Below are 26,085 nucleotides of genomic sequence, written 5' to 3'. Positions count from 1 at the left end.
CAGGGAACCAGCCGAGTGAGCTAAAGGAGACCTCCCCCAGCCCAGTCGGTTGAGGTCCCTGCTACCAGTCCCGTGCTCCCATCGCAGGGAGGGCGATGGTGTCACCGTGTCCGAACTAGCTCCGCTACTGTCACGATCGCTAACCCCTCCTCTTAAGGGCGCTCCAACCCTTCCTTGTTCCCTCCCATTGTCTGCACCTGTTCCCTATTTCCGCTCCCCCTTAAAAGCCAGACGCGGACCTCACTCCTGGTTCCTCATTGATTTCCGCATCGTGAGAGCCCGGGGTCCTGCTGCGTCTGGCTCTGTTATGGTTTTAAACTTCTGTTCCTGATTCCCCGCCCCGCCGGTCCCGACCCGGCTCATGGTTTTAACCCCTGGATGGATCTCCTGGCTTTGGACTCTTCTCTCCCGTTTGGATTCCCTGTTTGGACTTTGGCTTTGTTTGTTCGCCCGGACTCACTTCCCCAGGACACCAGCTCACCTTGGACACGCCCCCCTGTATCCTGACCCTTTCCTGCATGACTTTCTCCCTCCTGTATCTTCACTATTCTGGATCGCGTCGTCCGCATAGGGTCCGGAAGGAACTGCTACGTGACAGCTACACCTGTATATTCCAGCACTATCCCTAACCCGCAGCAGAGGAAACACCCTCACCAGGTCGATTCTGTTTGGTCCAGTACGCTCATTAACCATCTTCCTTTAACTGGACTCCCGACACGGAAAGAGACCGCGGCTGACGCACAGGAGGTCAAGTCGTAACTTAGTGTAGACAGTAACGGAGTAGTTCGTCTTTTATAGAGCTGAACTTTCTCTTCCTCGGATATTTAGTGCTCCCTGCTCCCTGTAACCATGAGGGTCTCGCTAGGCCAACTCTGACTCGTCAGTCGATGCTTATGTGCAGCAGGGATCTGGCAATGCCAGGTGTAGCCAGTTTGCTGATTTCCTCTGGAGAATGTGCGGCATACATTTCTGCGATTCTCGCGATGCTGCCCTCATGTGACTCAATCTCATTTATCCTGTCTGCAGCAGATCCACACTCCCCACTGGTGGAAATAGAGTCCTAAGCGGTGGCTCTGTGGCTAAGGATCTGCGCCTGTGCCTGGAAGGTTGCCGGTTCGTGTCCCACGGCTGGCCGAGGAATCCTACTCCGTTGGGCCCCTGAGCAAGGCCCTTCACCCCAACTGCTCCAGGGGTGCTGTATAAATGGCCGAGCCTGTGTTCTGACCTCAGCTTCTCTCTCCCTGTCTGTGTGTCTCATGGAAAGCAAGCTGGGGTATGTGAAAAGACAAAATCCTAATCCGAGAAATTGTATATGGCCAATGAAGTGATCTTATCTTTAGAGCAGAGTACTTCCCACATCTCTCCACCGGCTCGTAGCTAATTCAGTCGGTCATCTGCTCATGTCTTCATGGGCATTTCCCCCCCATTGGTAATGACTGTTCTCCCTCTTAAATCGGAGTGATGGGTTGACTGTACAACTAATAATAATAATTTCTTACACTTATATAGCGCTTTTCTGGAAACTCCACTCAAAGAGCTTTGCAGGTAATGGGGACTCCCCTCCACCACCAGTGTGTAGCCCCACCTGGATGATGCGACGGCAGCCATAGAGTGCCAGAACGCTCACCACACATCAGCTATCAGTGGGGAGGAGAGCAGAGTAATTCATAGATGGGGATTATTAGGAGGCCATGATTGGTAAAGGCTAAGGGGAAATTTGGCCAGGACACCGGGGTAACTGACCTGCCTGAGTACAAATATGGCCCCTGTAAGTCCAGTTTCAGGAGAAAGACCATGGGATGCAAGGCCTGATCCCCACTACACTCACTTGGTCAGAGGTCTTACCGTGACCTCTGCAACGAGACACTTCCCCAACAAGTGTTGACAGCATTCCTTTCAGGGAACTGAAGTTGTGGAATCAATCATTTTCTTTTCTGGAGTTCAAAACCAATTCTAGGGCCAGACAAAAACAGCAGCAACAATCCAAATAATATACAGTATTGGCAATATCAGCAAAACACAATGATAATGAAAGAGCTGCACAACTGCGTGTGTATAAAACAATGGAGAAAAAAATCTAACTGAACAAACAAAGCCCTTTCAGTTGAAAAAATGAGCTTTTAAGCAAGTTTTATAACGATCGGAGAGTCTATAATGGATTTGGGCAATGAATTCTACAGAATCGGTGTGGCATAAGGGAAGGTGCTGTTGGCCACTGTGTGGAGACTTGTCTGCAGCACATTAAGACGGCCTGAACCAGCAGATCTGTTCTAATGGAAAAAGGCCGAAAGGCAATGTGGAGCTAGACTGCTCAGTGCCTTATCTGCTAGTAGGAGAAGCTTAAAATCCAGCCTAAAATTCATGAGGAGCCAAGTCAACTTGCGCAGGAAAGAAGTTAGACACTGAGGCAGAGAAGTTTTCATTAATGCACAAGCTGCAGAATTGAATAATTCATGTTTAGTGTCTCAGTAAATAACCAAGTAACTGTATTACAATAGCAGTAGTCATAATAATTACTACAAACAGGTTGAGCATCGACTCTCTGTTATGCAGGTATTGTAAAGCAGACAGAAAAAAAGAAATATTATCTGAAATGAAAACAAGGATGAAAATGAACACTTTAGTCCTAAAAAAACATCAAAAAGACGTTAGGAAATACTTACTGATCTCACTGAATTCTGCTTCTCCACCCTGGAAATTATTCCCGGACTTGTAAGTGGGCTCGAGGCACTTGTATGTTTCACACATGAGATTTTTCCGTACCAGATCATCAGTGTTATTACAGTAATGCCCCGAAATATTGTTTGAGATTGACGAAGGGCCAGGAAGATGACCTAAAACAGTGAAACAGCCAGGTAACACTGTCATCTTCTGAACAGAGTGTGAAGCTTGCAGGTCTGATTTAGACACACTGCCTGTGCCTGTATATCTGACTGCACTTCATGGCTGAAGTAACTTTAACTCATGCCGAACCATGCAAGCAACATCGGGGGTTATTGTGCTAAATAACTGTAAAATGCACAAACCATATAAATGAAAAGGCAGTTGCAAAATAATTCCTTTAGAAGAACTGAAGGACACATGATCATTGTTTCTGAAATCATACAAAAATATGAAAAATATGACTAAACATAAATGGTTTCTCTCTGTTCTTCAAATATGATTATATTAAAAAGTGGTAGTGTAGTCAAACAAATGACCTGCAGTCCATGGTTGAGCCAGCATTGAAACATACTGTATTTGTTCCTAATCGTAAAGAGATTGTGCATACAGCACGCAACAGATTTAAAGCAAATAAATAGGGTGAGAAACAAAATCAGCGAATAAAGAGTCTGGCACTCTGAGTCTGAAATGGTGAAATATTGTGCTCTGTTGCGTATTACCAATGTGTCTCATTATAGCCTTTTATATTATAAAAGTCTACCATGCATCATGTCACAAACACGTGGTAAATTAAGCTTTCTAGAAAATGTATTCATAGAAATACATCTGATATTTTACGTTCCGAAAATAATTCTGTTCATCACGGCTGAAACCTCTTCTTTTTTCATTGTGTTGTTACCTGTCATGTTCAGCCGAAAGTATTCGCTGGTGCTTCGTTTACCCGTAGTCAGTCTTTCATAAATTCCTTCGTCACTCATCTCCAGGTTTCTGAGTATGATGGAGCCGTTCAGAAAGGCTGACGTGCGCTTGCTGTAGTTGCCATACATCAAGGGTTCGTTTGGAGAAGTAGTGTACAATGTCACAATGGGGGCTTTTTGTCCATCCCTGCCTATGTAATTCCATTCTATTAATCCCGCGAGCTCGTCCTCGTCCAGAAGGGCAGGCATTGAAATCGAACCTCCCAGGGTTCCTTGCAGCTCCTGAGCTGTCTCAAGTTGCTCATTTGTACCTGTCAAGACAGAAAAACACATGAGCAAATTCCATGGTCTATCCTACTCCATATATTAAACTGTTTCTGTCACAACCACTGTGGGTAGGGCAGTCGCTTGAGGGCTAGATTGACTTAAAGAGTACACATAATCTGTTTAACCTCCTTGTTCACAGCTCCCTTGACCGCCCTCAACAACCATCAACACCAGGCACTTTCCCTTGCAACAGAGCTCGCTGTATCACCTGCAAGTACACAGCCACCACCACACTCATTCAAGGCCCCTCAGGACAATTCCGGATCACCCAGACAGCATCTTGTACCTCCAGCAACCTTATTTACTGTATCTCCTGCAGTAAATGCCCAGCCATCTACATTGGGGAAACAGGAAGGAGACTCGGAGACCGCTTCAGAGAACACATCAGGGCTGTGAAGATTAAAGATCTCTCCAAACCCATTGTTTCTCATTTCACCTCTGACGGCCACGACCACTCTAATCTCTCCGTCTGTGTTCTAAAAGACGGGTTTCCGAACTCATACATCAGAAAGACCACCGAAACTAGAATTATTCTGCAGCTAGGATCACACATTCTCCCTTCCCTTAACGACAGATTACTGTTCTTTTAAATTTTCTCCATTCATTGGAAGTTTCATTTCACACCTCTCTGCACCCATTCTGACTTCACACCTCTTGATTGGCCTCTCTTTCTGTCCCCTGCTCCCGCCTCTCACTCCTCCTCCCTCCCAACCTTTGTTCTCCCGCTACTTTACCTTTGCCTACTGCCCTGTATCTCACACACCTGAAGAAGGCTCCACGGCCGAAACGTTGTGTTCTCTTTCTTCTTTTTTTCAGCATGGAATAAACCTATTACTTGTTCCTTTAGAGTACACATACTGTGTAACGGCCAGATTTGGTGTGCTTCTCTTTCCTTACGTCTGCTTCCCTTCTCTTTTAATCAGGTTCTCCAGGCCTTTCTGGGGACAGCTGGGCATTGACACACCATTTGCCTTGGACGCCATTCAGTTACCACGCAGTTGATGGTGACGTGTGAGACAGGCTGGGCCCCGAGGACAGGGAGGAGGCCCCAGCTCAACTGCACACTGTCAGCGCCTTGCACTTGATACCCCCCAGCCCTAGCGATCACCAGAAAACCAGAACAAAGATGCAATTAACAGCATTATGCATCTCGTTCTTTATCACCTAGAGGACCCCAATGCCCATGCTCAGATGCTGTTTGTGGACTTCAGCTCTGCATTTAATACACTGCAGCCCCGTCTATTGATAAGCAAGTTGAAGCAAGTGTCTGTTAACCATAACATTATCAGATGGTACCATTCATTTTTAACACATCGTACACAGTATGTCAGGGTCAACAAAACTCTTTCTGAGTCACGATCTATGAGCACAGGTGCCCCTCGGGGCTGTGTGAGCTCTCCAGTGCTGTTCACACTTTATACAAATGATTGTACAAGCAGTAGTCAAAGCAACTCAGATGATACAGCTGTGCTTGGCTTAATGCATGGAGGTAGTAATCCTGTAGTAATCCACAACAAACTTATCACTCAGGTTGATTCTTATAAGTACTTAGGAGTACACATAGACAGTGAGAGTGTTGAGAGTGTTTGCTCCAAAGTTCAGCAGAGCTTATATTTCCTGCGAAGGCTAAGACTGTTTGGGGTTCGACAGGAAGCAATGCTACTCTTTTACCGTGCTGTAATCGAGAGCATTATCAGGTATGGGATTACAGTGTGGTTTGGTTTGGTTTGGTTTGGTTTGTGATTTAAAATCACAAATTACCCGCCTCATCCAGACAGCTCTGAAGGTCATGGGAGTGAAACAGCACCCCTCCCTGCAGACAATCTTCGAAAAATCCCTCATCAAACAGGCAGGAAAAATTATATCAGATCCCTCCCACAACCTCAACTCTGAATACCAACTTCTTCCTTCTGGCAAACGTTTTAGGGTTCCCAAATGTAAGTCAGATACAAACCTTCCATTGTTCCACTATCCATTAAAGCTGTCAACACAAATGTCAAGGATAAACACAATTTTGACTCTTACAACCCACTTGAGTGCAATATGTTTTGTGATGTGTTATAAATGTTACATGTTGCTATGTGTTATACTGTACATGTGCAATAGAGTGATGTGCAATGTTTTTCTTATTTTTTGTAATAGAATAATGTGCAATGTTTTTCTTTTCTTCTTTTTTTTTTTGTTTGCATTCTATTGAACTGTACAGGAGTGCTGTGTGTCCATACAAATTTTCCCCAGTAGAGGACTGGAAAAATAAAGGATTTGAGACATGGACATTGCACCACTGGACACAGGAGAGGACTCAAAGAAAAAGCAGCAGAAGACCCCAGAAACCTTCTCCCCCTCTCCTAGCCTGTATCTGCTGCAGAGGGAACAGGTGGATGGAGCACAATGGGACGTACTGTTTGGGAGCGGTAGACCTGAAGGAATAGGCAGGGTTTCATCTCTTCCTCCAGTGTGGTGGAAAGCTACTGCATTTTCCTTTCCGGGAGATACAGTACATTTCGGGTTATGGTGACTATGGACCTCATTTATTTTTGGGTATGCATCCCTTGTGGGTGCTTTTCTGTCCTTGTGTTCTTTCTCTAGTCAGACAGTGATGTATTTGGAGTGTTAGTGTGATAACAAGGGCAAGTATGAAGTTCTGCTATCTTGTGCTGGTCTGTGGGCGCACTACTGGCTCTGGGGGATACAAAGAACTTCTAGAAGAAATGTTGAAAAGGCCTCACCGTCTTCAATGTGTAACCTTTCTCAAATCCTGTTATGTTCAGTCGTTACTATATATAAACATGGTACCTTTTTCAATGAGTAAAAGGTGAGGCAGAGACACAAGTGGAAGACACATGAGAGTGCTTTTAAAGCCGAGAACAGGGGACAAATTCTTTGTAAAAAGGATGGTGGGAGTATAGGACAGCCATGGTGTGGAAGATGGTACACTGTTGTTTCAAGATATGGGTCAAATAGCCACTAGCAACGTGTCAAATATAGAGGGCCCAAACTGGCTGCTGTTTGTAACCTTGATGTTCCTACGGTATGCACTTCAATTTTAAAATGTAAAATCGTTCTCTGGTAACAGTAGGGGCTGCCCCCTTCGAAAACTATTGCAGCGAACGGCGCCTTTTCGGCCGGCGGTGGCATCCGACCGCCCGCAAGCTCTCTGACGGTTTTATTGCCCTGTTCGTGCCCGTGGGGCGCGCTGGTCACGGAGCAGGAAACCCCAGGAAGGCAGAGAGAAAGGAAGCGTCCTCTGCACGCAGACGGGAAAGAGGGAAAGAGCGCGCCGGGATCGCTCTTCGGTTTGCAACGGCGAGGCCAGGGCGAAGCTGGCGTGAAAAAGGGACTGATCGTTGGGACGGTTCGACGCCGGGGGGGTGCGGACTGCGACAATATACTTATAAAACTCCTGAGATCTTTATTTTTAAAGAAGAATGTGGTCGTGTAAAAAAAAAGCTTACACGGAGAAAAATGCACACTGTAGCTGTGCCCAGACGGGTCACGCGAGGGCAGCAAATTACAAGGTCCTAATTTATAACAACAATAACCGCTTGCGATATAAGTCGTGCCTTACAACTGTATGATCTTGCCAGTCAGGTAAGCCGGCCTTTTTTTACGAGCTGCATTTCTTAAAGAAGTGAGAACGCTCCTCATAATCACTTAATTAAAACGGCGTATTTGTAGCTGCTTGCTCTGCTAACTTGTACTGCGGGTTCTGTAACGCGTGCTCCGTTATTGTGACTTTACATATTATTCTCAGGCTCGGTGAAGTGTGACGTTTTCGAAAGGTGAATGCTTACCATTTCCTCCCTAGCTACTCCTAAAAATAAAAGTAAAGACTTCACGGGTAAACAGATTTTCACTCTTCTTAAAGGTACAGTGCGATTTATGTTATTTAAAAGTTGACTGTGCAAATTGTTTTTTGAACGACGGCGACGGAGAGCACCTGTATAAAATAGCCTTAAATGATGTTAACACGAAGTAGCGTTTAACAGACCTCATTTAAATTTTTGACACTTGAAAAATTTGGCCAGTCGTTCTCTCGCCTCACATTGCTTCAAGTACAATTCAATATACCTTAAGCGCTTCGAAGAATGTCCTCATGTTGTCTAACGGAGTTCTCCGTTAGGAGTTCCCAGAGTGAATATCTTGTGTTGCGCCTCGGATGAAGTGTGAACAACATGGACTCTCGAAACAACTGTGGCGAACTTTAAACTGAAGAGTCTTTAATTAACCGAAACAATCCACAATAAAAAAACGTATTATAAAAGGTCAACTATCGGTTTTGCAAAGTGCCGCGGACTTGTTTTAATGCCGTCTGCTTGAACATCGGAAACTTAGAATAACAGCGCAGGCAGTACAAATTGGACATACTGTACTTTCTGCAACAAAGTAAACATACTTTAATACAGACTGCTAATAAAAAACAGGTTAATAGAATCTAGATTGTGTCCAAACAACCTAGAGAAAACAAATCGATCTACAATCTAAATTAATAAATTCAAGTAGGTAGCGTCAGCATGCGTAGGCTGCAAAGGAACAAGTAAATTTCAGCGCGGAATAAACCTTTACTTGTTCCGTCTTAAATATGCGACTTTAAATAAGAAAGCGATCTTCTTTGTTGTAGCTTTGCCTCAAATGCCTGCACCATGAAAGCGAGCAGCTCGCCGAGATGAGTTGCATGTCCAACCACAGAGAAATGCAAGATTACAAATGCATAAAAAATAAAATACCTACTTTGGATGAGGATAGCAGCAAAACAAAACAGAATAAACATTATTCGGTAGTCCATATAGACCACGCAGTAGTTTATCGTTACTGCCTTCCTGTGCAGAGTCACGAGTGTCGCACACAATTCATGATTTGAATTCTTTTTTGATGTTCAGGAATGCGCTGTCAAACTGCGAGCGAGACAGGTTATGATGCAGCATGACTCAATGCGGAAATAAGTCAAAAAACAGAATCGCCCCGGTGCACAGCTGTCCTGTTCTGTAAAAACAAAGCGCACTTTGTGAGCACTCTGCGAGAACCATAGAAAATCCGCACGCTGCTAGGGAGATATCGCCCCTAGAAACAGATCATCTTGATTTCCTGAACTGCGGTTGCAAATCAAGGGAGTAGACGTGTGAAGAGACAGACTTAAAAAAGGGTGTTTTGAAACATTCACACGACTACCCTACAGTAAAACCAAATTGCAAAAGGTTCGACTACACCAATTCACCGCGCCGGTGCGCCAATTAGTAACGTACAATAATCATCTTAATGTGGAGAAGGACGAAGCAAAATAAACAAGAGTTCGAATGCTATTTTTTTTTCTCTTTGAATAAAAATGTTATTCAAAGAGCAGCAGCGAATTTTTACCAACGCTACTCGATGCTGCGAGACAGACGGGAGCTGTCTCCAGGCATCGCCACGCCGTATTCGGGCATTTCCTTTTGCACCAAGTACGGCTCCTGCTACACACAGAACAGGCGTGACAAGAGACAAGACTTTCTCGCGGTTGGTTTTAAACTTTTTAGCGACGTGAAAATCTGTAGTCAGTGAAATTACACGCCGGTCGGAAGACTGCGCAGCATACCACAGCGCACCAAATACGCACCAAATACCACAGCGAATCCCTTTATTACGTTTCACAGCAACACAATGAATTGTCGAATCGTACTTCTGACATGTCTTTCTTCACTTTGCGGAAGGCGTCCCCCTCTGCATTCCACTGGCTTTTGTAGCTGTGGTAGTGCGGGCTTCGGAAATTCCGCACTTCTCAGAATAAAACCTATTTTTACACCTATTGTAATGTTTATGAGGAATATTCATCTGACTCATTTAGAGTATTCTGTGGGTCAGTCGTCAACACGTTACCAAAAAGCTCTAGCCGATGCCCTGCGGTTGATCCGGCAGATCAAAGAGCTACCAGGTCGAGTACGCGCCACCCCCAGTACTCAAAGACTTGTAATCTGTTCGTGTGTTTTTGTGTACTTCAGGCTTTGCTTTTAACACTTTCACACAGTAAAGACATTCACGGTACCACAAAAGACTGTACAAAAACAAGCTTCGAGAAAAACGTTAACGGGAAAATCCGACGATCCCCTTTCCTTACCTACTAGGGCGTCGGATAATCACTGACCTGCTGCAGAAAAGAGGCCACAGCAAAAGAGAGCAGTCTTGACTTCAGTAAAAGTACACGGTTACATGAACTCTGGAGCGGATGATTCTTTGAATGACAGGAATTCAACAGTTTACAGTATATTAATTTACAGTAGTTACAGTACTCTACATGTATTTACATCACATCCAAATAATCTTAAATCCAAGTAATTAATGACCTGCTATGCATATGATTATAATAAAATGCTGTTAAGTGGTATACAGTGTATGTAGCGTTCTTTTTTAGAATGCAAAACATACAGTAATTGACGAAATGAAATCAATGGAGCTTGCACTGTGGAGAAATACAGTCGCTGACCTAAGACATGTATCTGGGATTCAACACTACATGTGTTCAAGCCCCACTCCAGTCCCTCACATCACACACAATAACAGCCGAGAAAGAGCACCAATTATAACCATGTCTATTTCCGGTGCATTCTGTATAAAACAGAAGGCACTTTATAATTCTGTCGGACCGAGTGATGAGCTGAACGATGTGCTCTTGCAACTTCACTACTGTTCAGCGTCAGCCCCAGCGTGAGGGCAGGAAATCAGAAACCCGTCACGGCGTTCTGACAAAAGGCAGGATTCGTAAACTCTTTCATGAAAACGGAAGACACTGCATAGTTGGTGAGAACCTCCACCCGCCCCGGATAAACACTTGAGCACCTTACGTTTCAGCCGTATAATTTAATTCAGGCACGGGGCTGTACGCGCAGAATGTGTTACACCTGTATCGGCTGTAAACAGAGTGCAAAGCCTTGAAATCGTGTGTCTCCAGCCCGAATGTCACGGAAAGGAGCACGAAAAGGCTGTGATCCTTGGAACAGCTGAATCCAGATTTTTAAAAGCGTGTCCTTTTTCCTTTCTCTCGGGATTTCCTTGTACTTTGCATACAGACTGTCGACGGAAGCGACAGTGATGCACGTGAACGAGAGTAGTCGCATAATGCTGAATTTGAGTGTTTTGCTTCAGAAAGACAGGGCGATGCAGTAAGATGTTTAGTTTCACCTCCAGTCCACAATTTTTAACTCCAATAATTTCACATTCCCATTTCCTGTAAAAGTAAAATTAGGCTTTACTGTCTGATCTGTTTTCACTGTTGTTGTTTTTTTTTTTGCCTTTTTCTGTTTCTGATAGTTTCTTACTTGTTTTATAATCATATCAAATAATCAATCAAATAATCTAAACATTTTCTTATGCATAGGATTTTTCTCAAGGTCATTTTACAGTTAATAACGAAACATTCTTTTAATTAGTAACTTATAAAACTAATTGGAGCTTGATTAGGAATATTAAAGTTGTGCTGCTAATTGAATAACTAGACCCACTATTTGAGGGCTTTTGTGGAAGAGAAACCAGAGGACAGCACTCATTCCTGGAGCTGGGTCTGACACTCTGCACTAGATAAAATAAAGAGGATGACACTTTTGATTATGTACTTTCCTTCAGAGTATACTGTCCCCTTCTTCCAATTTCTTATCGGGAGCTTACGTTGAAATTGTTTGTGAGTGTTTTAGGTTTTTGAATATCATTTTGAAACCCCCGGTCTTCTGCTTCACTGTTTTCATTCAAATATGAGACCAGATAAAATAAGAAATGGACGCTTGTTTTTGTAGCAACCTGATTCAAGGGTCTCATCCAGCTGATTCTTGAAAGAAGTTGGTTTCACTTATGAGTTTTTGGAACATGGCTGGGTAACTTTCTACATACAATGCTTTGTCTGAAAATATGACTTCTCACAATCATCCTTAGAAGAGTTTCTCAAAAGCTTACATAAAAGGAAGAAATGTAGGTATGCCAAATACTGGCTGTCTCATTTGACATCTGACATTCCTCTCGTCCTGTTTATGTTGGATGTATTTTGATAGGGATGGGGATCTGTTAGCAACAGATTTTAATATGTCTTTTTTAAATATGCCCGTTATCATAAATTAATCAGCTTTGATTTCTCATTTTGTAAGGCTGAAACATTTTAGAATATCATTATTCCGCATAAATCACAAGTGATCAACAACTGATAGAAAAGATTATTACTGTTATCATTATCATCACAAGGGTTGCACAGGGATGAGTGTGTGGAAATTGAGAGAGCCTTAACCCTTTCTGAACTTCTTTGCGATTGCTAGGAATAGAATGATGTGTTGAAAGTCAGAGGGGAGTTTTTTTTATGGAGGTGAATAAATCAACCAGATTGGTGAGCTGGCCTGACTAATATCAAACGTCTTATGGTGCTTTTGTTTTTCAAAAGCTGTTCAATGACACTGTCTTGGTGTTTTTAAGAAAGGAAAGCAAGAGAAGATGTTACTCATGAATAACAGGTGGCATTCAGCATGGGGGCTCTTGTAAGGCTCCAATGACCTCTGTTCTTTGATGTCTCTTCCATAGCTAGCTAGCAGAAATTCATTCTGTGCATCCAAGGTGAAACATGCCCTCATTTAACTTTTTATTAGGGCAAAAGCACACGATAGATTTCTATGAGCTAGCACTGACTGAAAGGATATATCAACATGCTATTGATACTAATTTTTTTCTTAATAGGCTAGTGATATAGATATAATATCACAGTTTAAGTTACCAATCAGTTTAACTTGGTCTTTCTTTTGAGGAAATACATCCTTCTATAATGACTGTTTAACAAAGGACAGATTGTTTGAAAATGATTCTTCAACATATTTTAATTACATGTCCTATACACATGAAATAATATGTTAATGAAAGCAGTTGAATTGCCATGGAAATTAATTATTTGAATGCAGTATCACTAGATTACATGTATTTTTCAAGTTTCCTTTTTGAAACGAGGGTGCAAAGTGTTTTAGGCCTGTGAATGCAATGCAATGCTTTTTTAGACTTTTGAAAATACAAAGAGTGTTTCCTCAACGTTCCACAGGTTTCTAAATCCAGGGTAAATCTAGACCTGGAACTCCCACAGGCGATGGGAGGCAGGTAACTGGATACCCTGCCCGACTGAAGGCAGGCAGCTCCAGTGACTGTCACGAGGTGTTTTTCAGGACCCGATGCAGATGGCAGAATCCGGAGGGGAGTGAGACAAAAACCAGGAATAAAACTTGGATAGGGGCTGGAAGAAGGGCAGGGGGGCGTGTCCAAGGTGCGCTGGGGCTCAAGGGGGCGTGTCCAGGGAGTCTGTAAGGAAATCCATGGGAAGGCACATGTCCAGAGCCGGGTGGTCCATCCGTGACGAAGACAAGACAAAGTTAACAGCCGGAGCGGGATCCGGCGAAGGACCAGGGGAGAATAAAAAGGGTTAACGGGGCCCGGCGCTCCCAGCCCCGGACACAGATTGTCAGGACGCCGTTCCGAAGCCTTTGCCATCGAGCCTCTCCTGGACTCGCTGGTTGGGCTTCCTGGCGTCCATCTTCCAAAGCTGAGCCCGGAATGGTGGGAGTGTCGGACTTTTAAAGGGAAGGCTGGAACTGGAGGTAGGTGCAGAAAATCAAAAGTTAACAAGGAAGGACTGGTGGGTCCTTAAGAGGAGGGGCTTACGTCTGTGTCAGTGACGTCAGGCCACTCTTCCATCACCCCGCGGACACCCACATGTCAACCTTCTGTGTTCACCCATCCTGCCAGTCAGAGCACTAACAGACATGAGATGCCACTTTTGTTCTTGTGAGACCCGCAGGACATTCAGACAATATGCAGTCCTATTTAAATTGCAATTTGTGTGGAAATTGGGTGGATTAACTGTGCTTCTGCCCCAGGAATACAGACTTTCCATTGGACTGCAGAGACAGTGAAATAACCGCTTAAATGAAGAATTAACTTAAATAAAAGTCCTTCCTCAGGTGATATAAACATTCAGTATAGAGGCCAGCATTATTGAAACAAGTACCGTCAAATGCACAATTGAATCAAGATGTACGATTACTTACAAGGCCAGGTTACTTGAGTTTGTGGTTGTGTCCGTTCTGTTTGTTATCTGGGATTGTGTCACACTTCCTAATGTCAAGACTGCACATTTTTGATCTGATAAAGTAAGACAGTGCTCACATTCTTTAGTGTGGTTTCCTGTTCCAGGGTGTTGGACATAAGAATATTAATAATAATGGAGTGGAGTGTCCAGAAAAGCGCTATATAAGTGTAAGCAATTATTATTATTATTATTATTATTATTATTATTATTATTATTATTAATATTAACTTTTGCCAATCTAGCTCATAAGTAGTAGTTGGTGTGTAGTAGCTAATTGATCACCCAGCGATTTCTTGAAGGATGTTAGGGCATCGGTTTCAGTAATGTGGATGGGTGGAATTTTCCAGGCTTTCACATCACTTTGTGCAAAGAAGTGCCTGCTGTCCTGAATAGAGGAGCATTTCCAGCTGTTTTGTGAAAGAATCCAGGGGTATCATCTTCTAAAACATGACCGTTTAGCTCAAGCCACTCGCTGTAAAACCTCGGCCCTTCTTCCAAAGGAAAGAGCACAGGAAGGTGCAGTTGAAGATAAGTAGTGTTGGCACGTACGTTCAGGGGAAAAGACAGGGCTGGAACCAGCAAGAAGAACCTCTTTATGGTAACCATGTCCCACTTCTCCCAGCAGGAAATAACTTGGTAATATCAAAAGCGGGTTTAATGTCAGTGTAGACGCAGCAAATGGAAAAAAAACATGAAAAAATCTTAACATAAAATTCAACCTTGGGCAAACATTTATCAGATAACTGTGACAGGCTGGGTAAAAAAGTGTCAGCATGAAGTTCAAAATCAAAGGGAGCTTCAGTACAATTTTTTTCCTTTCAATAGGAAAAATAGAAAATCCTTCTGTGGCTCGTTCTTCTCACACTGTCGAGATTTGTCAGACTCTTTCTCTCCCACAGCTCCCTGGTGAGCAGGGTTACTGCCTTCTCCCTGGCTGGCTCACACCTGCTGGAGGGGAACACGTTTAAATAAGAGGAGCCCAGCTGTCAGATGTCCTGATCGTAAGGACCAAACGTTTGTCTCCTCCCAGCAGTGATTTCAGTTGGCTGCCTGTCACAGTGACTTTTAATGTAGACAATTCATTGCCAGCAAAAGACGTTTCCTTGCCAGCAACTACTGCTGCATGCTGTATTGTTGTGCATTTGATACATAAACTTTGATTGACAAGGTTAGGATATGATATGGAGGCAGCAAAACATTAGGCTATAGATACAGACTGGGAAACAGTGAGGTTAAAGAGGCTAATAATGAAAAGAAGACAGGTGTTTATGTTGAAAGATATGTACTGTACATTTTCTAGCCAATGTGGGCAAGCAAAATAAAAGCAAATGAAATGCTGTTAAAAGCATACATTTTAAATCGAGTAATGTTATGTAAAAATTGTTCAATGCACTAGTATGACCCCACTGTGTGGAAACCTCATTACATGCATTTTAAACTCAGAACAGGGGGCTTTTATTAATGCTCAGTGTTGTGAGAGAGTGGAACACGATAACCAGCCATGTGATTGAAGCCCATGCCCTGTCTTCTTTCAAAAAACATCTAGATGAGATCTGTGCATCAGTTAGCTACCAGCCACTACATGGGCTAGACAGGCTGAATGGCCTCCTATCATTTGTTCACCTTTATCATGTTCATACATTCTTATTTTCTTATCTACAGTATGTGAATCACTGCAAACATGAAAAAGTCAGATGTACTGTATATATGAATAAGCATTAATTTGACAATGATAGCATAGAAGGGTAATGAAAGAATAGTTCCAAGGTAGGCCTCATCCCTAATTTTGAACACTTTTCACATTTTACATCTCAGAATGTGACTCTTATATTACATTCCATTATTATATGTAATATATTATAACATACATATGATAAATAAGAAAAACGAAATGACCTTACAATGCTTCTTCGTCTGGTAGGGGATTATCCATGGATCTCAGAGAATTAGTCAATTACAGTATATCCCTGCAGTAAATCAAAGTGAAACCTAACCACCCACCCCACAATACAAAGCAGATAAAAATTAACCCCTTTACTAAGCAGATCATAGGGGGTAGCAGATTGGCGGTGTTGCTGATTAATATGACTTTTGTCACTTAAAACCCCTTGGGGAAATTTTGGGAAACACAAAATGTACCTGCAAAAGGGTGAACAATATCTGTATCATAAAGCCATGCAGTATACAGTATTACTTTTTCATTAGGAAAAGGGGAATTTGAAGGGTGTGACTAAAAACTACTTATTTCTTTCTTGCATTGAAACAAACTTTGTGGCACATTTGCCATCAATCCGAAGCGCAGCAAGCCAGCTTTTGAAAACTCTCTCTTCAAAATGTCATGCTTTCATTTTTATTAAAAACAAAGGATGCAAAAAGAGCCTCTTTAAGTCTGTAAACTAAAGGTGATAAGAAGCAGCTGGCTTTGTGAGTGATGAGGTTTTGTTTTGTGTTAGTGGTTTCCTGTGACTCCTTTCCAGTAACACAAGGTATCTCACCACAGGTGTTTGTTTTTTAACTATTGCTTAATGTTTAAAAAAGTAGCAAAATCAGAACTCAATCAAAATCAAAATATTTTGCACAGCGTTTATGCAAGCAATACTGCTGTCCAAGTCATGACAAATCCTTTCTGAAAAAGTGTACAACTTTGAAAAACGTACAGTACATACTGTATTGTGCATAGTGCAAAGAAACCACTTGTGTTCATACTTGTTGATGTATTGTACAGTCTCAGGAAAGACTTTGAACAAATTCCCATGTCAGGCATTGAGCACATCAGTGGTGTAACTGATATGATGAATCAAGCAGATTACAGTGGTTAGAGTGGATTACAAGCAGAAGGCATAAGAAGCAGATTACTGGTCAGATATCTCTACTTGTTTATGGGGCAATGTAGAGGTTTACAAATATATATCTAATCTGAGGTCAGATGTGGATGACCCTGTTTGGATCATTATTATCTAAGGTACAGCACTTTTGTAAGATGGCAGTGCTTTGTTGTTGCACTAAAATAACATTAAACATTGCACTAAAATAGTTTCTTTTATGCAAGTGGAGAGTTTGCTTCAGCAGTTTCCTGTATTAACTTATTTTTAACAAATTGTGAAAGGAACATAGACAATAAAGCCACACTGTAGAAATAGTTGCTATTCAAGTAAGACAGTGTGATTGTACAGTACCTTTGGTCAAGGTACTGTAACCAGAATTGCCCCAGTAAAAAATAATCATTTTAAATGTAATGCTTTGGATAATAGTGACAGAATAAGTAAAAGCATATTTTTTATTTCCTTTGCTTTGTTTTGCAATGCATACCATTCTGTCTGACTGTGTGAGGAGAGGTTGTGACACAAATGAATGTTCTCTGGCCATCTTTTTTTAGGTTCTATAGTATGATTACTGTAATGTTATCTATGATACCAGATCTGAGATTATGCAATGCTGCAACAATGTGTCTCATGTTCCTCTGTGACAGCATCATGTTGTGTGGGAAATAATTTTACATTACATTATGTCATAATTTCTATATCACTCATCCTAAATAGTTACGGTCATGCACATCCTTTTGCAAAGTGTTTATAAAGGATTTAGAAGATTTTAAATAGGGTATGGAGACTTTAATATATAAAAACAGTATTACATTTATTAGAAGGAGTGATTTCAACTGATGTGTGTGTGTGTATTTGGATGACTGAAGAAATGGAGGCAAGTAATTCAGATATTTAATTCAATATAGCTTCAAACACACTAAAATAAAAAAAACTAAGTTTTTGCGCTGACTTTGAAACTTTTATAAATAAGAGCCTGCTGAATTGGTACTCCAGTTATCACTGTTATGTACTGGTTGGCTCTTTGGAAACAAGAGCAATCCTTTGACTAAGTATTTGGGAAGGGATGGAAAGAACTGTGGACGTTTTTAGTCACTAAAAATAATTATCAGTTGTAAAACTAGAAATGAGGGTACAGTAGATTTGTGGATGTACAGTACGATTTCTTTTTACTCTGCAGTACAGTATAGTATTCCACTTTTATAGTTGCACAATGTATTTCCTTATAAAAGATAACAGCCTATCTTTAGATTACATTTGCCTTAATATATTATGAAGTGTAAAATTAAGAGAAAAACAATGCAGACTTTGATTATATTACATTTTATTGTTAGAGATTGGGGTGGTGATAAAATTACAAAATAGGGAGGTTACTCAACTACTCAGATATGCAAGCAAATAATAAAGATTAATAATGTCACCCCCTAAAGACAAGAATTAGTGTTTCACAGCACTTTGTCTTTTATACTCCAGCACAGTCTGATAATAGAGTAATAGCCAGGCCCAAATGTAGACAGGATAATATTTATTAAGATAAATAACATAAAGTCTGTACACACATTTCATTACTATTTACAGATAATAAGTGAATTAATATCAGAGACCTGTCTTCTTTAGACATAGAAAGGGTAGAATTCTAACCTTATAATCTGAAGACAACAAGATCTTAATTAGCCAAATAGAGAACCATTGTCCTAATACATAAAACAGATCCTAACCAGGACTAGATTTAAATAAAGAAATACATTTATTCTTTTCCCAAAACAGAGCTCCCATCGTAACTATAGTGATGTGAAAAAGAAAGTATATCTCTTTACCATTCTATAGTTTTACATATTATGACATATCTTACATATTTATATATCTGACCTTTATCTAGTCATCACCAAGTCCTAAGAGTAGATAACTCTAACCTTATGTGACAGATAACACACATACATTTTACTTTGTCATAATTTTGTAAAACACAAAAGCCAACATCTAATGGCCTTCTGTGAAAACGTAAGTGTGCCCCTCAATTCAGTCATATGTGGAACCCCCTTTAGCAGCAATAACTTGAAGTAAATGTTTTCTGTAAGAGTTTATCAGTCTCTCACATCGCCTGGGAGGAATTCTGTCCCTCTCCTCCTAACTAAACTGCTTTAGCTCAGTGAAGTTTGAGGGCATTCATTTGTGCACACTTCTCTTTAGGTCCCACCACAGAAATGGGGTCTCAATGGGGCTGCGGTCTGGACTTTGACTTGGCCATTGCAAAATACTGATTATTTTCTTTTCCAGCCATTCAGTTGCAGCTTTACTGGTGGGTCTTGGATCATTGTCCTGTTGCACGATCCACTTTCGGCTAAGCTTTAACTTGAACTTGAACTTTATTGCCATATGTAACCGGTACTGGTACAATGGAATTCTTACTTACAGAAAGTCTCTCGATTGTAAAACAAGTGTAAAAAACAAAACAAAGTGCAAACAGTGCATCAAGACAATGTACAAACAAACAATAGACAATGTGCAAGTAAACATGCAGACAGTTTGAATGTAACCAATACAGACGTGTAAACAATGACTGGAGACGTACAATAAATACATTACAATGAGGTAGATGGTGATGGTGTCGGTGTGGTCCGAGGGGGATGGCTAAATGTGTTCGCCAGTCTCACTGCTTGTGGATAGAAGCTATTGAAGAATCTAGTGGTAAGTGTCCGTATGCTCTTATATCTCTTGCCTGAGGGCAGTGGGGTGAAGAGCTCATGCCCTGGGTGGTGACTGTCCTCTGTGATGGCCAGAATTCTACCACGGCAGCGGTCCTCATAGACCTGTTTAATCTCGGTGAGACCGCAGCCGATGATCTTCTGGGCCATATTGACCATTCTCTGCAGTGCCTTTCTTTCTCGCGAAGAGGTGTTGCCATACCACACGGTGATCCCGTTGGTGAGGACGCTCTCGATAGTGCAGCGGTAGAAGTTCACCAACACATGTATTGGCATCCCCCATCGCTTGAGGCACCACAAGAAATAAAGGCGCTGCTGAGCCTTCTTCATGATAGAGTCAGTGTTCACAGTCCAGGTTAGATCTTTAGAGATGTGAATTCCCAAAAACCTAAAGCTGGTGACTGTTTCCACTTCCGTTCCATCAATACTGAGTGGGCTGTGAGTGTGTGGCCTGTGTCTCCGAAAGTCCGCTATTAGCTCTTTCGTTTTCTTTATGTTCAAGTCCAGGTTATTGCTATGACACCACCTAAGCAGCTGTACAACTTCATCCCTGTAAGTGGACTCGTCATCATCGCTGATCAGTCCTATTATAGTGGGGTCATCGGCAAACTTGATGATGCGGTTGTTGCTGTGTCTTGCTGTGCAGTCGTGAGTAAATAGGGAGTACAACCTTGGACTCAGACAGCAGCCTTGTGGGGTTCCAGTGCTCAGGGTGAGTGGTGTTGATGTTTTATTGCCTATCCGCACCACCTGTGGTCTCTCGATAAGAAAGTCCAGCAGCCAGTTGCAGACAGAGTTGCACAGACCTAATCCCCTGAGCTTTGTCACCAGTTGACTGGGTATGATGGAATTGAATGCTGAACTGTAGTCCACAAACAGCATTCTCACATACGAGTTCTTAGTGTCCAGGTGTTCCAAGGCTGTATGCAGAGCCAGGGAGACAGCATCATCCACTGATCTGTTGTTCTGGTAGGCGAACTGCAGGGGGTCCAGGGACTCTGTGATGGAGGAGTTGATGTGTGACAACACCAGCTTCTCCAGGCATTTCATCACCACAGATGTTAATGCTACTGGGCGGTAATCATTCAGGCATGTCACTTTTGTCTTTTTGGGGGTTGGAACAATAGTGTTTTTTTTAAAGCAGGTGGGGACCATGGACTGTGACAGGGAGGAGTTAAAGATGTCTGTAAACACTGTGGTCAGCTGGGCTGCACATGTCCTCAGGACGCGAGGTGGTATCCCATCAGGCCCTGCAGCCTTACGGATTTTCACCCGTAGGACAGCTGTTGGACAGATGGTCTCGCATTGTCCTCTACAATGCACTGGTATAGAGAGGGATTCATGGTGGGCTCAATGGCTGTGAGGCATCCAGGTCCTGTGCTGCAAAGCAAGCCCAATATCATCACCCCTCCATCACCGTGCTTGACAGCTGGTATGAGGTTCTTGTGGTGATGCGCGGTGTTTTTCGCCTAACATGTCGTTAGTCAGACAACTCTTTAAAACTAGCTTTAAAACGAATTAATTAGTTAACTTAATTAAGTTAACTAATTAAGATCACTTTATTGGCCACATACAATTTCTTATATTAGGAATTTGTCTTTTTGCATACCACAGCTTGCTCTCCATGAGACACACAGACAGGGAGAGAAGCTGGGGGTCAGAGCACAGGGTCAGCCATTTATACGGCGCCTCTGGAGCAGTTGGGTTGAAGGGCCTTGCTCAGGGGCCCAACAGATTAGATTCCTCTGCCAGCCACAGCCTCAGAGCCACCGCTCCGCCCTTATTGTTAAATATACAGTATCCACTATACTGTAGGTCACTCTGCTATCAAATGAAATGAAAACGTTGTTAAAGAGGTTTGTATTTCTTGGTAGAGAAAGTCTCTGGTCCTGTTTCTGAGTGAGTTCTGATACAGGCACTCTGACAGACCTGTGAGAGCAGAGGGGTTTTCCAGCTGAACGGCAGATATTCTATGTAAGCACTTCTCACCCTTCTAGAAGAATTCCTTTTTGGAACGTACAGTATGCGAGTTTGTAACCAATGTGTCACCTTGCTGCAAATGAGAAACTGGGGTTTTCATCTGGGACTTTGCAGAAATTAGCTGGCTTTCTGACTTACAGGATATGCACATTCAATATATTTCAGGTGTTTTCAGCAAATGTGGCGTGTATCATGCTTTAGAATGCAATCCTAGAAATCATTGATTATTTTAGCTTTGCAGAGACATTTTCCAGTAAAAATAAGTGTTTCTGAATATTTTAACTTTTTTTGCTGTCTTTTCTTTAGTTCTTCAGGTAATGGAACATGATCTTTTCATGTGGAAAACAAAATCTAGTTTTTGGACAATGAATAGGAGGAGAAAAGGGCCCCACTCACTTCTTCATTAATTCTGTAACTTTTTTAAATTGTAGTACTTTGATTTAGTAGTTTAGTACACTATTGGATACTCAAAATAGAGATAGTCTGAGAAAAATAATTACACATGTAAACTTGTTTTGCAAAAAATTTGGAAGGTTCACTTCTGCTGAAAATAATACAAGATGAAAATATCAAAGAGGAAGCAACAATTCATAATAGGAATATCCACTGAAAATAGTAAAGGGATTTCTAACATTGTGCATTCATGTAATTCAAACACTGAGTAGGAACATCACTCTCGTTACACTTTAAGACAAATTAAATTTGCTCAGATGTGCTTCAAGAGCACATAGAACATGAATGTAAGAGCATGAATATAGACAGAGATACAGCTTCAGGAACATTAATGATACTTTTTGGAAATGCAAAATGAAGTTGCATGTTTCTTGTTTGAGTCGATGTAATCAAATGCACTTTCATGATAAATAAAACACTGATAATTTAGTGAGGGGAAGCAGCCTTTTTGAACACTATTTAACAAGTTAAATTTAAAAATATACCAAATGCGCAACAAGCAGATATTTTAAATTTTACACCAGGCAAAAAAATTCCCTTTCATTGCTTTGCGTGTTAAGTTTAAGTTTGTTAACCCTGCTTCTTGAAAAAAAACCTGTAGCAATCTCTCACCAGCAATATTTGACAGGGAGCCCCTGCTGGCTTTGTGTTCCAGACAGGAAGTGAAATCAATCGGTGTCAGAACTGGAGATTTCTCTACAAACCACAGGTGTGTTTGTACGGGATTTTCTCTGGACACTTAACTGTTCAGACTGGTCTAGTTTGGTCTGTTTTTTTGTCTCGCTCCTCTGAAGCCCAGTCCGGTCCTCCATTCCTCTACTCAATAAAGCTTTTTTACCCCGGTGGAGGGGGTAGCTCTCAGCCATGGACTCCCAGAGGTTTCCTTTCAATTAAATGAGGTTTTTCCTCCCCTCCCAGTGCTGTGCAGCTCTTTTTTGGGTGTCAGGAGCCGCCCTTGTCATGCCCTGTGCACCTAGAAGGTGCTACTATTCTGTCCTGTTCCTAGTTCCCTGTGATTGTTCATGTCTTTCCGGTGTGTCTTCTTGTGGAGCCTATTTACTTCCTGTGTCTGCTCTGCTCCTCGCTCAGCATTGAGGGTACGGATGTCCTGAGACCTGCCTAGCACCACGTCGCCCCACATCCGTGGCCTGAGGGCACAGGTTTCTAAACCAACATCGTCTGACCCCCTGAGCCTGGGCTAACCTCCGTGTTGCCCCTTTTACCCCTACGCATAGGGTCTCTACTGCTCACCTAGTCATTCCACTATAGGCCTTGCCCTTTCCGACATCTGTGACAGGAACAAGTAATAGGTTTGTTCCATGTTAAAAAGAGAAGAAAGGAAACATAATGTTTTTGCTGTGGAAACACCCGAAGAAGGCTCCACAGCCAAAACACTGTGTTTCCTTTCTTCTCTTTTCAGCACGGAATAAACCTTTCACTTGTTTCTATGCAGCCTACGCATGCTGATGCAGCTACCCACCTGGACTACTTGTTTTCTTGTGTCCTTGCTTTCTTCTGTTCTTATGTTCTTGTGGCCTTGTGCTCTTGTGATAAATAGCTCCTTGACAAGAGAAGCTCTGTCACATCAACTTTCACTCGAAACAAACTACCTGCTTTCCCAGAAACATGACAGTACAGGTGCACTTTTGTCACACGTGATTGTGAGTGAAGCACAAGAAATGGTTTCTGGAAATATCAGCTTTGATTCGTTAGAAAATGAGTCACTCTTCATACGTTCTTCCCAGAAGAACAGAGGAGCATGGCACGTGATGCTTGATAATAACAGAAATGACTTTAAAAATTGTATTTTTATTGACCTATTTAAATAGGTCACAGAAGTTAAACTAGTGTTCTCATGAATAAAAAAAAAACTACACAGAATACACAGCTTCCAATATTCATTTTGAAAAAGAGCTTTTTTCACATATTCAGTATTTGTCTTTGGGGTTAGTTAAGGCTTACTCACATTATCGGCAAACACACTTTAATTATGCTTAACAGTATGTGAGTGCATGAGTTTCAGTCTGAGGTATCATATCATAGAATAAAGTACTCTGTTACGGTACTCAGAAAGTGAACAAAATTACATCATTAGCTTTATTTCTTTTTAAACGTCACTGTTCACATGACAAATATTAGAGTACTTTTTTTTAGGTTTACCTCATTTTAAGAAATAAAAACAATTACCTTCTTCTTCTATTTCCTTCTATGATAAGCATGTTTATAGTTGCTTTATAATGTGTTGTGTGGTTCACTGGTTAGTACTGCTCCCTCACAGCGCTGGGCCCTAGGTTAAGGTTCAAATCCCAGGGTGCTGTCTGTATAAAGTTTGTATGTTTCCCCCAGGTGCTCTGCTTTCTTCCCACAGCCCAAAGACATACTGGTAGTTTAATTGTCTTCTGGGAAAACTGGTCGTGTTGTGAGTGTGTTTGAGTGCCCGTTGCTTGATGGGACAGGCTATGGCTTCTCTGAAACCCTCTATTTGATAAAGTGGTTAAAAAAATGCAAGAATTAATATATTTCTTCCCTCGTGAACATTTCTATGAATAAAGGCAGTAGTTGCAAACAGACGATTCAAGAACCACTAAGAAAACTATTTTAGTAAACGCACCACAATCATATCAGAAGCACAAGCAGGCACATATGAAGTTTCGTCTGCAATTGGATTCTCAGTCCCATATGGACTCCTACTTTCGAAGCTCTAATGTCAGTCCTTCACAAAAAAGCTTGTTTCCCCCTTAACTGTAAATCTCAACAATGAAGGAAAATAACATTCAAAATGTCTTAAAACTCTTTTATACTGATGCTTTTGCAGGAGCACAGGGATGCGGCAGGTTGATTTTTTGTGAGTAGAACAGAACCTACAAATGAAAGGTACCTTTTGACTCTCCTGTAACAATAACATTGGTGACCACAAATTTCAAAAGTGGTCACCCATTCTATTCTTAAGTAAGTGTGATTGCAGAATACCAGGATGTCCGTTATTCATTGATGTGGTTAAAAACCATGACAGAGCTAGCGGGGGCCCTACCAGTCATTTTGGAGCTTATTGTTGTCTTCAGTTTTGAGTTCTGATGTGCATACAGTATTTCAATCACTGTCATTTTGAAAAAACTTCCATCTGTTGGGTGGGAGGCCATTAAGCCAGTCTAGGGCATTTGGTAGTAATTAAAAACAAAGAAGTGTGTATCTCAGCTGGATGCTGAAGCAGTGCTTAGTATTGCTGCCTGCAGCACTGGGGCCCTGGGTTCAATTCTGGACCTGGGCTGCTGTCTGCATGGAGTTTGTATGATCTCCCCATGTACTCATGGCTTTCCTCTGGTTTCCTCCCACAGCCAAAAGACACACGGGTAGGTAAATTTACGTGTGAGAAAATTGGCCCTGGAGTGAGTTCGTGTGAGAGTGTGCCCTGCGATGGACTGGTGTACCCCTCCTTGTGCACTTGCCAGGTTAGGCTCCAGCTCCCCTGCCACTCTGAAGTGGATACATAGTTAGAAAATGGATGGAGCTTCACTGCGTGGTTTGGGAGCTGCTCCACCTTGGATCACAAACTACTGCAGAGGGTGGTGAAGTCAGCGCAGCTCATTACCGGCTGTGAGCTACCAAACATCCAGGAGATCTACTCAGCTAGATGTCTGAAGAAGGCCAGGTCCATTCTCAAGGACCCCAGTCATCCCAGTCACAAACTGTTTTCCCTCCTACCGTCCGGTAAACGGTACCGAAGCATTCGGTCAAAGTCCAACAGATTACAGAACAGCTTCTACCTCCAGGCAATAAGACTGCTAAACAGCCAAGGTGCAGTCACCTTCAGCAACCACCCTAATGGTCTCTGTTAAATGGTCAGGCTACCTGGACATACAGTTTTCATTGTATTTGGCACACTGCATATTGCACTGTTTGGACATAATGTATTGCATATACCCTGGATATGTAGCAGTTCTCTTCATATTGAGTTTTTGTCATTCAGTTTTTGTTGCACTATTTTTATGTAACTTTATTCTGTAACTTTTAATTTTGTGATTTTTATTCCCCCCAGTGAGCTTACAGAAAAGACCTTTCATTGCCAGCAATTACTGCTGCATGCTGTATTGTTGTGTATTTGATTAATAAACATTGATTGATTGGTTGATTGAAAATCTAAA

At 42.0% G+C, this 26,085-nt stretch overlaps 1 protein-coding gene and 1 long non-coding RNA gene across 10 annotated transcripts in view; one reads left to right on the top strand and one right to left on the bottom strand.

Moving 5' to 3' along the window:
- The window catches only part of LOC148678988 (uncharacterized), a 23,050-nt gene extending 12,919 nt beyond the window's left edge, over positions 1-10,131 (bottom strand). For 5 of the 9 annotated variants that reach the window (XR_015939950.1, XR_015939951.1, XR_015939949.1 and 2 more), the window contains exons 1-3: positions 8,640-9,246; positions 3,563-3,892; positions 2,664-2,834 (exon numbers count right to left, since the gene is read on the bottom strand). Coding sequence is in view for 4 of the 9 variants with exons in the window: in XM_088638216.1 (XP_088494342.1) it covers positions 2,664-2,834; positions 3,563-3,892; positions 8,640-8,694 (556 nt within the window). In the remaining 5 variants the exon portion in view is untranslated. Of the gene's footprint in view, positions 1-2,663; positions 2,835-3,562; positions 3,893-7,979; positions 8,613-8,639; positions 9,251-9,999 lie in introns of those variants that run through there. The other 4 variants (XR_015939953.1, XM_088638218.1, XM_088638217.1 and 1 more) reach the window with 4 other exon arrangements.
- On the top strand, positions 7,159-26,085 carry LOC148678987 (uncharacterized). Its single transcript, XR_015939954.1, has 3 exons — positions 7,159-7,499; positions 13,064-13,492; positions 25,279-26,085. It is a non-coding gene; the product is annotated as an uncharacterized LOC148678987 (long non-coding RNA).

Source organism: Lepisosteus platostomus, chromosome 1 (assembly GCF_059453375.1).
Source record: "Lepisosteus platostomus isolate fLepPlt1 chromosome 1, fLepPlt1.hap1, whole genome shotgun sequence".
Taxonomy (NCBI): domain Eukaryota; kingdom Metazoa; phylum Chordata; class Actinopteri; order Semionotiformes; family Lepisosteidae; genus Lepisosteus; species Lepisosteus platostomus.
The sequence above is the reverse complement of the archived record's forward strand: the minus strand, read 5'-3'. Positions and strand labels throughout refer to the sequence as shown.